The sequence below is a fragment of the Cololabis saira genome, chromosome 8 (genome assembly GCF_033807715.1).
Source record: "Cololabis saira isolate AMF1-May2022 chromosome 8, fColSai1.1, whole genome shotgun sequence".
NCBI classification, from domain to species: Eukaryota; Metazoa; Chordata; class Actinopteri; order Beloniformes; family Belonidae; genus Cololabis; species Cololabis saira.
In genome coordinates this window covers 18,059,847-18,074,756 of record NC_084594.1, presented here as the reverse complement: position 1 = coordinate 18,074,756, position 14,910 = coordinate 18,059,847, and the positions used below count along the sequence as shown (strand labels likewise).

The window sequence follows — 14,910 nt, the reverse complement described above, 5'->3', positions numbered from 1 at the left end:
GGGCTACTCCAGATGTGTCCAAGAGGTGGGGAACTTCCTGTCCAAGGAGGAGGTGAAGACTCAGTCCCAGAGAGGACTCCTGAGACACTTCAACCAGCTGAAATCTTCCTCTGAGAAGAACCTGAGAGACGCTGACTTCTCTCCTCTGAGCTCCTCAGTCCAGAGCAGCATCAGCAAAGACAAGAGTCCAGTCAACAGCGCCCCCTGGAGGCCGTGGTAGACTCCTGCAGACTGGAGTTACAACCTGATGAACTGAGGAGACCATATTGGTCATTGATTACTGAACTGAATTCCTTTAAATTCTATAAACATGTTCTCGTGTATGAACACGAAGTTTAATTTTGTGATTTTTTTTCACAACATGGTATTTCCTGAAGAAATTACAGCATCGTTCTTTCTATTTTAGAAAAGAAAAACCTCTTGCTATAAGAAAAACATCCTGTACAAACCACATTGGTTAAATATTAATGGAGCTTAATTCCATCAGATTCAAGTATCCTTCTGTATTTACAGAAAGTTGTTTAATTTACTGTGTTTCACAGTTTAAGTTTATAAAAAAAACCTCCATCATGCTTGAGGATTAAATGAAATCAAAATCAATTCAAATATGAACTTTTATAGTTTGAATAAGTGCATCTCTGTGATGAGACATTATGAAATTAAGTTTTATCATTTTTGTAAAATGTATTTAATTTTGTTGCCTGGACATTTCCTCTGAACCCAAATCTATTGATCTGTATTGAGATCTAAATGTTTTTACATCCCTTTGGTTCAAAAGGAGAGCGTATCAACATGGTCCTCACTTAACAAGATCATATTGATCATTTAACTTTTTTTTTTAAAGAAGAAAGAAGTTGTTGTGAAACTGCTGACATCACTTTGTGATGATCTTAACACGATCTGCTCTTGGATCACTTTTATCTTTGCATTTGTTATAAAGTGCAGATTATGCTAAGTATGAAATATGTTTATGTAAAACAGTCAATGTTTCATCTCTCAATGTTTCTGTCTTTTGTGAAGACGACTGCTCCTCTGCTCTTTGTAAGAAAGTGTCTTGGAGATTGTTATTGTGACGTATCATCACATTTCTGTGACTCCAGTTGGAGTTTTCATATTTTTTGACTGAGTTTATTTGAAATAAAAAAAAAAAAAACTAATAAGGTGCATTTGTGTTTGTCTGTGGCCGACTTTTACTCTTACTTACTACTTAGTTAATTCTGGCAGTTTGTTTTTCTTTTGGTCTGATTTGGTGTTTTATTATCGTTGCAAAACTTAAATCTGACATTTTGTCATTTATCAATTTATTCTAACCCCAAATAAAATCCTAGTGAATTTTCATTTTGACTGATAAAAAGATTAGATACGCTTCATGTGAGAAAATGACTTGTTTAGTTCTGATTATTCTCTTAAATGCCACAGTTTACAATAGGACACTAATTAAAACAAGAAATTAGTCACTGTTGGGAGAAAAATAGTTTGGTCTGATGAGACTTTCTAATGACATCTACAATCACGCCATTAATGGCAGCTGTCAATTATGAGGAGGTATATATTTATCGTATAGTGAAATAGGGACAACACTGGGAGGAAGATACAAGTTTCTGTCTAGAACAAACTCATTCAAATTTGTGTGGGGAAGCTGTAAAGCTCTCAAGAGAAGAGGCAGAGTTGAAGTTAATTGCATTTTTAACATCACAAACAGATGACTATTGTAAATACAGATTTGGCAAATCTTTATACCCTCTGAAACTGCAAACTGAAGCAGAAGATGCTTCATAATTGTTGAAAGCTTAACATTTTCATTTTTCTTTCGTAATTATCGATTCTTTAGAGGCAGCCAATCACGTAGTTTCCCTCCAGATGGTTGGTGACGTCAGCTCAGTCTCTGTTGGAGCGCGCCACCAGCATCTGTCACCAAAGGGTCTTTCAGAGCCCTTTTGTAGAAAACTGACCGCACCATTCAGGACCGAGTGTGGGAAACGGAGAACAGCTTTCTACTCAGACCATTCACAACAAGACCAAAGACGCACTGCTACATCTGGACAGCAAGGAAACCTCCATCAGTTTTATTATCTTTTCATATTCCACCAAAACAGGGACAATTTTTTTTCCTGAGATTATGATGAAGTCACATTGATGAATATGTTAATTCCTGGTGCCCTTTAAAGTCACTCTGTGTGGTAATACCACTTCCGACCACGAGGAGAAAAACAGATCTGAAAGTTTGACAGAAAGACCAACTGAAAATACTCGCCCAGCACATGTTGTGGTGTTTGTTCAACTGCCTGCTGATACATTGCCACATGTGGTCAGAAGTGGTAATGCTCGATAGAGGGGCTTAAACTGGCTACTTACAGACAAAATTCAGTTACTGTTGTCACTACAAAAGTCTTTCAAAATCGTCATCTTTAACCTACAACATCCTAAAAACATGCAGTATATACAGTTTAATACAATTTTAAACAGTATTAGATTTGTTTCATTGCACTGTTTTGTTTCTCGGTCTTGTTTTGTGTATAGCTGTTTTACTTTACTTCTTGTTTTCACTTGAAATAATTGTTTTATCCCCTTTAAACAGTGTGGTATTTGGTTTGATTTCAAATATTGTCTGTTTCTGGTCTGATCAACCTGACTTGCTCCTTATTAGCTCATGAGTAGTCAGACATGTTCTTTTTATAGACCTCTTTATAGACTCCTTTCTCCCTTTGCTAGTCCGTTTGTTGTAATGTCCTGCTGTGTTTCTTGTCATGGTTCCCAGCTCATCTCTTCATTTTGTGTTTATTCATTTTGTGAGTTTCTGGCATGTCCTGCTGTGGAGGCATCTCTTGCTTAGTAAAGGAGATTGTTCCCAAACTCCGGTCTCCTGGTTTCTTGCGTCTGAATCCTCCTGCTTCTGCACTGTCCTGTGAAAGCAGCCGAAGCGACTGCATAGACAGTTAAATAATTTTAACATGGATCCCATGTAGATGGACGAAGTGTGCAAAATCTGTTGAGAAAGGAGTTGAAGCTGACTTTAATTAATATCCTTGACCACAACATCAGTAAAATGTTGTCTGCTGGACCTTCTCACACTTCCCAAGCAGTTGTAAATTACAGTACCTTTACAATGCACTGGTTTAAAGAAAACGATGAAGCAACATTTTAACTTAACAAGAACTGTACCTTTGTTAGATGCAATTATTTAATGTGACTATTCATACTTTTGAGAGCACTTAGAGATTTTATCAAACATTTGAGACAGCCAATCATGTCATTTCCCGCCAGATGCTTGGTGAGATAGGTTCAGTCCCCTTCAATCACACTATTAAAAGACTGAGGGTGGAAAACTGGGAGCAACTTTCTACTCAAACAACAGACCAGAGACAGAAGAAATATTTTTATCATTAATGCATGTCCTAGAAAAGAAAGCTTGTTGTCTAATGTCTTGAAGGTATGTTTTTATGGCATTAGCCACATCCACTCAACACAGGGGCGGGAGCGTTCACTCGTCGGCCGGTTGGTCGCGGTGCCTGGCGGGGCTCGCCATGCTGACCGGGGGGCTACCTGGCGGTGCTGGACCCCCCCGGGGAGGGGGAAATGGTGAGTGAATGAGTGTCCTTGTCTTTGTCTGTGAGTGTGGGTATCCAGGGGTCCTGCGATGGAAGATGCACAAAATTTTGGGCCTCCATCAGCAGGACAAAAAAAATATTATTATTATTATTATTATACTATTACTATTATAGAAAATGGATGGATGGATGAATGGGTGTGCCTGGGTCTGGGGCCCTCCGTTGTTGGGCCTGCGCGGGTGTCGCCCTGTTGGGGGGGGGGTTCCCTCTCTCCGGGCTCGTCTCCGGCCCCCCCCGCTGCCCGTGCAGGCTGCAGCGGGGCGCTCCTTTGGTTCTGGGGGGCCGCTTTCGTAGGGGCGGGTGCACCTGCCCGCATCGGCGGTCGGGGTGGTCCCGTCTCTCCGGGCAGGCTGGCCTCTCGCCGGGTGGGGGTCGTTGGCCTGGGGGGTGTGGGCCTCCTGGCCGCATGTATGCTTTAGTTTCTTACCAACATTGTATTAACCATTAATATATATGCAGACAAAAAAAAAAAGGTACGGTAATTTATTTAGTTTAAGATACAAATCTACAAACCACAAGGCAGAAGACAGCTGCTAGACCTACCCCATGCTGTCTTTAGTGGGAAATGGTTCTCAGTTGACTTACCAGGATAAATAAGGCTATATAAAAATTAAAAAAGGTCAAATTTATCACATTTTAATAACGTCTATATAAGATGGGAATTCTGGAAAATACTAGAAATGTGTACAAGTTAAACTACAAACTAAAAGACATGTGAACTTAGGACAACAAAAACTGTGTATGAGTGTTTGACTCCAATTCCTCCCTTTAAAGAGTCATGACAGTTGATTTACTGTGATGAATGATGAGACACACTTCTCTTGTTCCTGCAGGGAGATGATGGAGTGTGGGAAACCAGAGGAACCTCACTCTCAGAGCCGCTGAGGGACAATAGATCCAGACCTCTGACCTGACGAGTGAGCTAACAGGGAGTCTGGACACGTAGCGGCCGCTTTCAGTTTCATGTTTTGCTTTTTGATTGAAAAATGATACCACTGCTCTTTTTGTGTGAGTCCAACCTGGTATCACATATTGTCTGAAAGCAGAGAGGTTAGAGGCTTTATAATGTACTACTATTACTACTGTCATTTAGCAGACACTTTTATCCAAAGCGACTTACATCTGAGACACATACACCATGGAGCAATTAGGGTTAAGGGCCTTGCTCAGGGGCCCGAGGTGGTTCATCTTGGTTGCCACTCCGGGGCAAACCCACCTCTGTAGCCACTAGACTACCACCCCCCTTGCATTGAATATGTGCATTCTTAGGATACATACAATGTATCTTTGTGTTTTCATATTAAAATCTGATTAGCTGTAAAGAAGAACCTAAACATACTTAATAACATCTAAGATGACTTTTGTGTTCAGAGCAGAGATGACATGTTTTGCATCATGAACCCGTCAGCAGGCAACCACAAGTCAAACAGCAGCCGCCTCAATATCCCACGTGTAAACAGAAATGTTGAATCCTGGTTTGGGGTCAAAATTTGGATTAGATTGTCAAATTGCATCAATAAAAAAAAAAAAAAAATTAGTAGTCTAATTAACTGAATTTATCTTTCACAAAAAGATGTTCAATGTTGTTTCAATGTCATTTCAAAGTTTGTAATTGGTCAGCGTTTATATATTTATTGAACTAGAAGACGCTTCAACAATGTTAATGTCAATTTTCTTTTACACAATCAAATGATCGACGGGTTCTGTTGGTTCTGGCTCTGACAGAACCGGGGCTGATGTCACCAACCGTCTGGAAAGAAACAACGCAAGCATTTCAAAATATAACCAAAAAGAAAACTTGTCTTCAGTAAACTGCCTTTGGCTTGCGGTTTCTGTTTCGAACCAGGACGAATCCTTTCTTTGATCAGAGGGTCCACGTGTTTACTCAGAGAGGAGCTTAAAGCAGCTGTGTCCTCAAAATAATTTGGTGTTAAAAAATGCAAATAAACTTGAACTTGACTTTTCCCCTGAGCTTTTCCGCACTCTTTCGATAATTGAAAGTGTGGCCTCTCTCTCTGCAGTCCTCACGTCACGAGCATCACATTGACCTTATTTCCTGATTGCTAATTTGTTTTCTACAAAAAATAGTCCTCAAGATTTAATTAAAAATAGACGATAAAGTAATTATATCAACAGTTAACAGTGTAAAGTTTTCGAAGTGTAAAAAAGGTATTAATTAGCATCAGCAATGTGAGTTTGAGAGTTTGCTCTGGTTTCCAACAATCTCGTCCTGTATTGCTGTTACTGTAGGATCATTACACATATTATTATATATGATGGCTGTAATTAGAGGCAGATGTAGAGAGGGGAGCAGAAAATAATTAACACTTGTATCTCCCCTCTAACACTGCATCATGGGAGACTCAGACAAACACAAATGCAGCTGATGAATTTAGGTTTTTGCTTATTTCAAATTAATTCAGTAAATACTATAAAAACTCCATCTGTATGCTGATGAAGTATTTAAATAGTACCAAACAAAAGACCCACCAACATGAATATCGTTGAAACACAATTGTATAAATAAACTACATAAAATACATACATACATAAAACATAAAACTTTAAAACGTCTGACCTCACGTGAAAGACGAAAAGTTTTAGAGTACATTTATTTATTTGAGCGGGACGCAGCAGGTCAGGAGACGTTCCAGTCCTTAGGTTACACCGGCGAGCAGATTGTTGTGTTCTGGTGTGTGATGCGACTGCATAATACCTTCAGAGAGAAGTCCTTGAATCAGGCGAGCAAACGATGTGTGTAGATTTTATTAATTTTTGCACTTTTTTTTCATGCTTGATGTCTCGAGACTTTTTTTCTGCCACGATAAAAGCCACTTCTGCTCAGGTTTTGAACATCACATGAAAAAAAGCTTCAGCTTTTTCCTCGGTTGTGGAAACAGTTTTAAGCTATTACTATTTATTAACCATTTGACATGGAATTGAACCACATCAGTGTCAATTTAGCTGATAGACTTGGAGTTATATCAGATACCTGTATTAATATATGTCATTCATACGTGATTACTATAAACAGGTATGCCTTTGTTGTCAACTATTGCAAAACTTTTCTATGTTTGCAAATATCAAGATGATAATAATAATAATAATAATGACTTGGATTTATATAGCGCCCTTCAAGGCACCCAGAGCGCTTTACAGAAATCATTATTCATTCATACACATTCTCTCCGGTGGTGGTAAACTACATTGTAGCCACAGCTGCCCTGGGGCAGACTGACAGAAGCGTGGCTGCCATATCGCGCCTAACGGCCCCTCCGACCACCACCAACATTCATACACATTCACACGGGGCAAGGTGGGTAAGGTGTCTTGCCCAAGGACACTACGACAGCAAACTGGGACAGAGCGGGATTCGAACCGCTGACCTTCTGATCATTGGACGACCCGCTCTGCCACTTGAGCTAGGGGAAGAAAAGAAAAATGTGTTATAAATCTTTATATCTGACTCTGCAATTTGCTTGTGTTTGCAAACATATGAAGCTCTGGATGCCAAAATCTTAAGGGTTACACGTTGTAACTGGAAGTTGGGTTTTCCGGCCAGGAGACAGTGTAGAGTACAGTTTTCATCATTATATCCTGATAAATGCACAGCATCTTGTGTCATAATGTCTTGCGTTTCATAAAATCACTTGTGGGCCCACAGTAAATTTCCATGACACACTTTTATTGTCTTATAATATAAAATGCATTTATCATTGCAGTAAAAAAGAGAACATGTTTTTTTTTTTTTTTTTAAATATACAATTGAAAGACAGATGGACTTCTAAGGCCAGCCAAGCTTTCACTGGTCTCACTCTGATTTTGGAGTCTTATTTGTTCCTTGAAGCCACTGCTGAAGTCCTGTAGCTTTGCGCTTCGCGCCCATCTTGCCGTCTTGCCCTTCCTTCTTCTTGTTGGTGCAGGAGTCCTCTTTCTTTAATTGGGGACTGCTTGACAGCCAGTTGGCCATCATCATACTGCTTGCAGTGGATTTGGGTTTCTAGACATCAAAGGTTAAAATGTTTTGGCTTATTGCAGCTGGTAACTACATGTATCGTCACATGTTACAAACACAGTGAAACGACATCTGTTATTACCTTTTGGATGCTGAGATCCACTGGCTGCAGGCATTCAGGGGAGTCGCATCGTGAGTTATTGACTTGAGTGGACACAGGGTGATACGTCAGGATGTCTTTAGACTGAAGCAGTTTCAGGGTGTCGAGTGACTTGACCTCCCCAAAATCCAGCCACATTCTCACTTCTTTCTCTCCATCTAGGATCGCAGGCATCCTTAAAAACAATTAGAAAGAATTGTAAGATCATGTAGCTACATCCAAAAAGAGAACCGGCACATATTTTCTTGCCAGAAAACTCACCTATGATGAATGGATTTCAGATTCGGGGAAGCATCCACAGTAATTACAGTGTATGTGTACAAAGGTTCTCCACCATCAGGTGGTGTCCAGCAGTCAAACACTCCGGCCATTGTCAGCAACCTCCATCCAGTCCACTCAGCTGGTGCTTCTCCATCCTTGCAAACACAAACAGAGCAGAAGGTCAAGTCCCCTTACATCCGTGCATCTTTTATCATCACAACTCCACCTCTTCACTGACCAGAGGACAGACCAGAGGAGAGGAGTGGAGATAACACACCATCCATCCACTATCTATACCTGCTTATTCCTATTCAGGGTCACGGTGTTCTGCTGGAGCGTATACAAGCTCTCTTTGAGCAAAAGGGAGGGCTACACCCCACTCACGTCAATCTATTGCAGAGCCACATTTAACAAACCGACCTCACAGACTTGCTCCCATCCCCAACTAACCTGAAATACATGCATTTAGTCTGTGGGAGGAAAAAACCCCACACAAGCACGAGGAGAACATGCAAACTGGGATTTGAAACAGGAAAATTGTATCTTATATGCAATTTTGAACTAAAGAAACTAGGGGACATGCAATTATGTGAAAAGGAATGCCACCTTAAAAAAAAAAAAAACTTAAAGTCAGGATATAGACAATCATCATCAATTTTTACACGACTGTCCAAATGTTTTGTCTTTGTTCTTATAGGACAGATTGTTTTAATTGTCACAGGAAATCCAGTCCAAACCTCTGACAAAGCAGGGGATGTATCCTCTGGAGGGCACACCGTCTCCGACTTCTCCTTGGGAGGATGAGTCTGAGGGAAGTAGATGAAGAACGGCTGCTTCCCCTTGTCTGTCTTCTGCCACTCATAAAACCCATCAGCCAGGATAACGCAGCGCTGTCCCTTTAGTAAGGGGGTCTTTAGAGAGAAAACAAGGCAGTGAGACAACCGTGCACAGAGAAACTCATTAAAAGGAGATAGTACTGTTCTGTACAACTGCGTGCACCTTGTATGACTTCTTCTCCAGTATATTCTCACTGCGGCAGTTGTTGGTGCTGTACTGCATCTTGCTCGGGTCATTTTCCTTGAACCATGACGGTATCAAACCCCAACGCATGGACGCCAAAATGCATTCATCCACAGGGGCATTCTGAGGGAACATGAACAACGGAAAAAGTAACATTGGCACCTAAAATACATATCACATCAAAAACTGAAGACAATAATATTAGAGTTTACCCATCAACATGACATTATTTTTGTGAAACGCACACCCGTTCTATCATCTTCCAGTTGACTTTATGACGCTTCACCTCTCGCAGCAAAAGCCACCCGCTTTAGTTTTTTTCTTCCTACAAGTTTATCATCCCATTTTCCATAAAATGTCCTCCAACTCTCTCCTGGATTTTCTGAAAGTCATGTTGACAGGTAAACTCCTCATTTTCTCTCAGAAACACCCAGGTTGGCGCCCTCACGTTATTTTGCGGTTGTCGTGTTGCTCGTATTGCACGACATTGCAGTTAGCTTCCAATTTTGTAAAAGGACCCTAATATTGCAATTCCAGTGACATTACTGAGTCAGTAAATATCACTTTCCCTGCTTTAGCAGTTAAAAAAAACGCAACACTGCGTTTTCTCAAACACGGATTAAAATAGCTTGCAGACTATACAAATCAGTTTGTGGTATGTGAAACCGTTATTCTATTTGTGAATATGCAAAACAGGGCCATTTCCATTTTACTGGTTTGGCAGTAAGACCGCCAAAGACCAGGTCCAGTTCAAAAATCACAATGTACACTATATAAAACAGATTGAGATTTGTGAAACCTTTTATCTATAGTCTGTATAATCTAAAGACTATGGAATAAAGTCTATTATCTAGCTATCATGCCTTTATTATCTGTTACTTATAGATTTTACCATCTAAAATATAAAGTAATTTCATTTTTGATGACTCAGGAAGTTGGCCTTTTACAAAGTACAAACTCTATTTCTATATTTGGATTTGTACTCTTTACTATCCAAGAGGGAATTAAACCTAAGCAGTCTCAGTATATTAACACGTTTGAACTGGACATGGTATAAGCTGCTCTATTTGACAAAAGTAGTGGGAAAATTGCCCTTTTTAAAAATGTCCAAAAATATAGTAAATGTTTAAGTCCTTACTAACTTCAATAGGACATAAACCCTGCCTCAAGTACATTTAAATTTATAGTCTAGTGGTTACAGAGGTGGGCTTGGGTCTGGAGGTCCCGGGTCCAAGCCCTGGAATGGCAACCAAGATAAACCACCTTGGTGAGTTTGTGTGTCTCAGATGTAAGTCGCTTAGGATAAAAGCATCTGCTAAATGACAATTATAGTAGTAGTAAATAAATAATATAGTTGACATCAATTTTAATATCATAATTTTGAGGTAGTTTCAAATTGAAATGAAATGACATTAGGGGGTGGCCAACCCTGGTCCTCGAGGGCCCCATGTTTGTGTGTTCCCTTCTCTTCCACACTGTGATAAAAGTAGCTGTGTCACGAACAGAGTTGTCTAGACCAGTGTTTCTCAATCCTGGTCCTCGAGTACCACTGTCCTGCATGTTTTAGATGTTTCCCTGCTTCAGCACACCGTGATACAAGTACCTGTGTCATCAACAGAACTGTGCAGACCTTGGTGACAAGCTAATTAGGACCTTTAATTAGAATCAGGTGTGTTGGTGCAGGGAAACATCTAAAACATGCAGGACAGTGGTACTCGAGGACCAGGATTGAGAAGCACTGGTCTAGACCTTTATGCCCAGCTGATGATGATGATGATGATTCATTTGAATCAGGTGTGAGGAAGCAGGGAAACATCTAAAACATGCTGGATAGGGGCCCTCAAGGACCAGGGTTGGCCACCCCTGCTGGGGGCTGAAGTCCTGGCAAAATTGCCTGGTGATGTGTTTTAAATCCTTATTTAAGCAATATTCTACTCTTCCTGTAGACCTGAGGTCTGCTCCAACTGTAAGCTCCTTTAAATCAGGCCTAAAAACATTACTGTTTACTGAAGCGTACTCTTAAATTAAATACTTACCTGCTGTACTCTACTGCCCTTATTTTTAACAACTTGTGCTTTTTATTATTTTACCTTTTTTTCTCATAATTTTATTTCATTTTATTTGTTATTTACTTTATCTTTTCGTATAATTTTTTTTCTCATTTATTTGGTATTTAAGCGTACTCTTAAATTAAATACTTTCTGAAAACCGCAAATGAGATGTGTACCTGCGGTACTCTACTGCCCTTCGTTTTCAGCAACTTGTGCTTTTTATTATTTTACCTTCTTTTCTCATAATTTTATTTCATTTTATTTGTTATTTACTGTCTAATTATGTCTTGCCGCTTTTAATGTTGATGTAAAGCACTTTGGATTACCTTGTGTTTAATTGTGCTATATAAATAAACTTGCCTTGCCGTGCCTACTACTCAAAAATGAATGATTAGAAGTCACATCCAGTGTCAGTTTTAGTTTTTTCCACCAGTGAGTGATTTCCTAAAGTGTTTTCACTTTCAGCCAGACAGGACAGTTTGATTATCAGTCACCCTTCCTGAGCTTGCACTTTACTGAATATAATTGACCTTTAACGTTTTCATAAAAGCAAGTAAAACCTTTTAGGTTTGAGCAGACGTGTAGATACCTCGTCGAAGTGCCTGCGTGACAGCAGCACCGGGCTGCGGGACTGTGGGCTCTTGTTGTAGGAGACGTGGTACTTGTCTCCGTCTCCGTCCCTCCAGCGGGGCTGCAGCCTGCGTCCTCCCCGGGCCGTGTACACGCAGGCTCGGCTCAGCTCGTCGGGGGCGAGGGTGCAGGCGGTTCTCCCGCACATGTCAACAACACCCTGCACACACCTGGGGAAGATAATAATAATATAATAGTAATAAACTTTATTTGTATAGCACCTTTCATACAAGAATTGCAGCTCAAAGTGCTGCCACAGTAGCAATAAACATGTTAAGAATAGTGTTGAAAAAAATCTATTTTCTGATTCTAAATCGATTCCCATAATTAATTCCTAAAAATCGATGTGTATGTCTAAAGATTGATTTTTTTTCATCATTACAACTTTTAGTATTTTTTTGTTTATGCCCAAAAAAGGAATGTTTTGTTCGACACGAGAATAACTGGTGCCATGTTTTTGCCTTTAAATATGTTTAAAGGTATGAAAACATTACTACATTACTACAAACATGCTAAAAACCAAAATAGACAAAAAATGGAAAAACTTTTAACGGAATATGCGAAAAAATAAAACAGATTTCATTCGTCTTCTGTTTGCCCTGGATCTGTTTGATAATTCTGACCCACAGATGTTTCTGAAAGCAGTTCTATCAGCATTCTGGGAGGTGATTGGTCTTTACAGCATCATTAGCTGCCAATACTTGCTGTTGAATCTCAATATAATACTAGTATTAATATGTTGCATAACTACAGTCATATCATTCATGCAACAGCTGAAAAAACAGTTTTAATAACACTAAAACAAATCAATATCTGAATCGAATCGGATCGAATCAAATCTTGAAAATCGATTCTGAATCTTAAGAATCGGAATCGAATCGATTCTTGACATTTGAATCGATCCCCAGCCCTAGTTAAGAACAATGAGAAATAGAGAAATAAACAATAATAGCAAATAAAAATAAAAGATAAAAATTATCATATCGAAACATTTAAGTGCAATGATATATACATCATTTTGACAGAATTCAGTTCTAAATTCCTTTATAGAGCAATTACTAAGATAGGATAAAAACAGTGTTGAATATAAAAAGGTAAAAATACTGCACTGAGTCGTAGGTCCTATCACACACACTGTTGTGCACTGTGAGTCATATAGTAGCTCTAATTCATAGTACAACCATCACAGTGTGGCTGCAGCAGGTGTGCATTACTGGCAGCAAAGGGCTTTACAGCAGTAAAAAACATGATTAAATATAGACATGATAAGAACAAACGAAATATAGAGATAAAAATAACAACAAATAAGAATAAGAGATAAAAATGATCATATAGAAACATTTAGGTGCAATGATATTGAATAAAAGCAATGTAGGAAATAAAAGAATAAAAGTATAAAAGTAATGCAGACAGTAAAAATCAATGATGAAAGTGGCAACTAAGGCGCCGTTAGTCCAACACAAAAACGCATTTAACTCTATCTGGCTGAAACGACGCATCCTAGAAACTATACTTGGCTTACCTGGTTTAAAATGTTGTGTTTTGTCACAAAGTACAGCTGAATATGAATAGGAGGAAAACACAACAGACTTCAGTTATGAAAGCGAGACCAGCTCACCGCGTCACTTCCGGTGTCATGACGAGAAGCGCGCCCCTGCGAGTCTCCACGTGGTTGCCAGGTCCGCTATTATAAGCGACTTTGGGCGTTTGTTTTGTGAAATCGCTTTAAAATATCAAAAGTAGCGTGTTGTGGGGTTTTGGGTTCATCATTCAAAGGCAAGGCGAGGCATGGCAAGTTTATTTATATAGCACAATTCAACACAAGGTAATTCAAAGTGCTTTACATCAACATTAAAAGCGGCAAGACATAATTAGACAGTAAGTAACAAATAAAATGAAATAAAATTATGAGAAAAGAAGGTAATATAATAAAAAGCACAAGTTGTTGAAAACTAAGGGCAGTAGAGTACCGCAGGTACACATCTCACTCGCGGTTTTCAGAAAGTATTCAATTTAATGAGTATGCTTAAATAACAAATAAATGACATAAAATGATAAGAAAAGAGGTACAATAATAAAAAGCACAAGTTGTTAAAAATAAAGACAGTAGAGTACAGCAGGTAGGCTAAGTATTTAATTTAGCAGTACACTTCAGTAAACTAATGTTTTTAGGCCTGATTTAAGGACCACTTCTGTAAGTTATTCAATAGGGACTTTCAACTTTTAATTTGATAAATTCAGTCCATAATAATCGTAATAACCAGTGAGTTGAATTCAGTTTTGTTAGTAGTACGTTATTTGAGTTGAAAGAGTGAGTAATAAGGAGGAGATTTGAGCTCAGTATGGCCCTCCCGGGGTTGGTAGAGGGAGCAATGCCGGGACTGACTTAGGTAGGAGCACTGGGAGATAAAAATGAAAAAAACCGTGATAAAAATATTTAAAAAAAGAAAGAGTGAATAATATTATATATTATATATAATAATATTAGAGATTATAAGTAGGCCACAGGTCTTCATGTTACTTGCCATGCCTCTATCACTCCTAGGTAGCTTATTTTTAAAAAATGTTTTCCTTGTTTTTCAGATTTTTATTTTTCAGACGAAATGAGGGCCTTTTTGCCCCCCTAAACATGCACCAAAAGTGTTGGGCCTTTTTAAATCTAAACTGAAAACGTATTTATTCAGGGTGGCTTTTAATACCCAGTACTGTGGCAACACTTTTTTATACTTTGGTCTTGGTGGTATGTTTTATTAGGGCCTTCGCACTTTTTCTCGTTTTCTTTTTTTTCTTTCCTTCTTCTGACAAAAGGAGGGCCTTTTTACCCCGCTAAACGTGCCCCAAAAGTCACCAAGTTTTGCACGCAAGCCAGGCCTGGCGATAAATTTGATATTTCATGGTTTGCATTAATGGACGTGGCCTAATGGCTCAACAGCGCCCCCTAGAAAACTTTGTGCCTCAAGCCCCACAATACAGTTGATGTACACACCTGTATCATGTCGCAACTTAAAGAAAAGTCTCTTGGCGCCATGGCCAAAACTGAACAGGAAGTCGGCCATTTTGAATTGTGTAATTTTGCCGCAATTTATGCCATTTCTTCGGCCATTTCTTCGCCCGAATCGTAACGTGCACCCAGGTGTGTTATACATCAAAATGTGCGTCTCGATCCTGCGACGATGCGTATTACTTTTCTCAGTCAAAAGCGTTAGTGTGGTGATGATAGACGCC

The 14,910-nt window shown here is 39.3% G+C and overlaps 1 protein-coding gene and 1 pseudogene across 2 annotated transcripts; one reads left to right on the top strand and one right to left on the bottom strand.

The window, feature by feature from the left end:
* LOC133449329 (transcription factor HES-5-like) overlaps window positions 1-220 on the top strand; it is a 676-nt pseudogene extending 456 nt beyond the window's left edge.
* Window positions 221-6,866: 6,646 nt separating this feature from the next.
* hmces (5-hydroxymethylcytosine binding, ES cell specific) lies at window positions 6,867-13,300 on the bottom strand. Of its 2 annotated transcripts, XM_061726969.1 has the most exons (8): window positions 13,208-13,300; window positions 11,645-11,855; window positions 8,984-9,127; window positions 8,722-8,895; window positions 7,985-8,139; window positions 7,706-7,898; window positions 7,424-7,608; window positions 6,867-7,030 (listed from the first exon to the last, which is right to left on the bottom strand). In XM_061726969.1, exons 2-8 carry the CDS (start codon window positions 11,831-11,833, stop codon window positions 6,952-6,954), a joined length of 1,119 nt encoding a protein of 372 aa, XP_061582953.1. In that variant the 5' UTR covers window positions 11,834-11,855; window positions 13,208-13,300; the 3' UTR covers window positions 6,867-6,951. The 2 variants fall into 2 exon arrangements, with proteins under 2 accessions (XP_061582953.1, XP_061582954.1); XM_061726970.1 differs by lacking the exon at window positions 6,867-7,030 and having other exon boundaries at window positions 7,273-7,608.
* Between the last annotated feature and the right edge of the window lie 1,610 nt (window positions 13,301-14,910).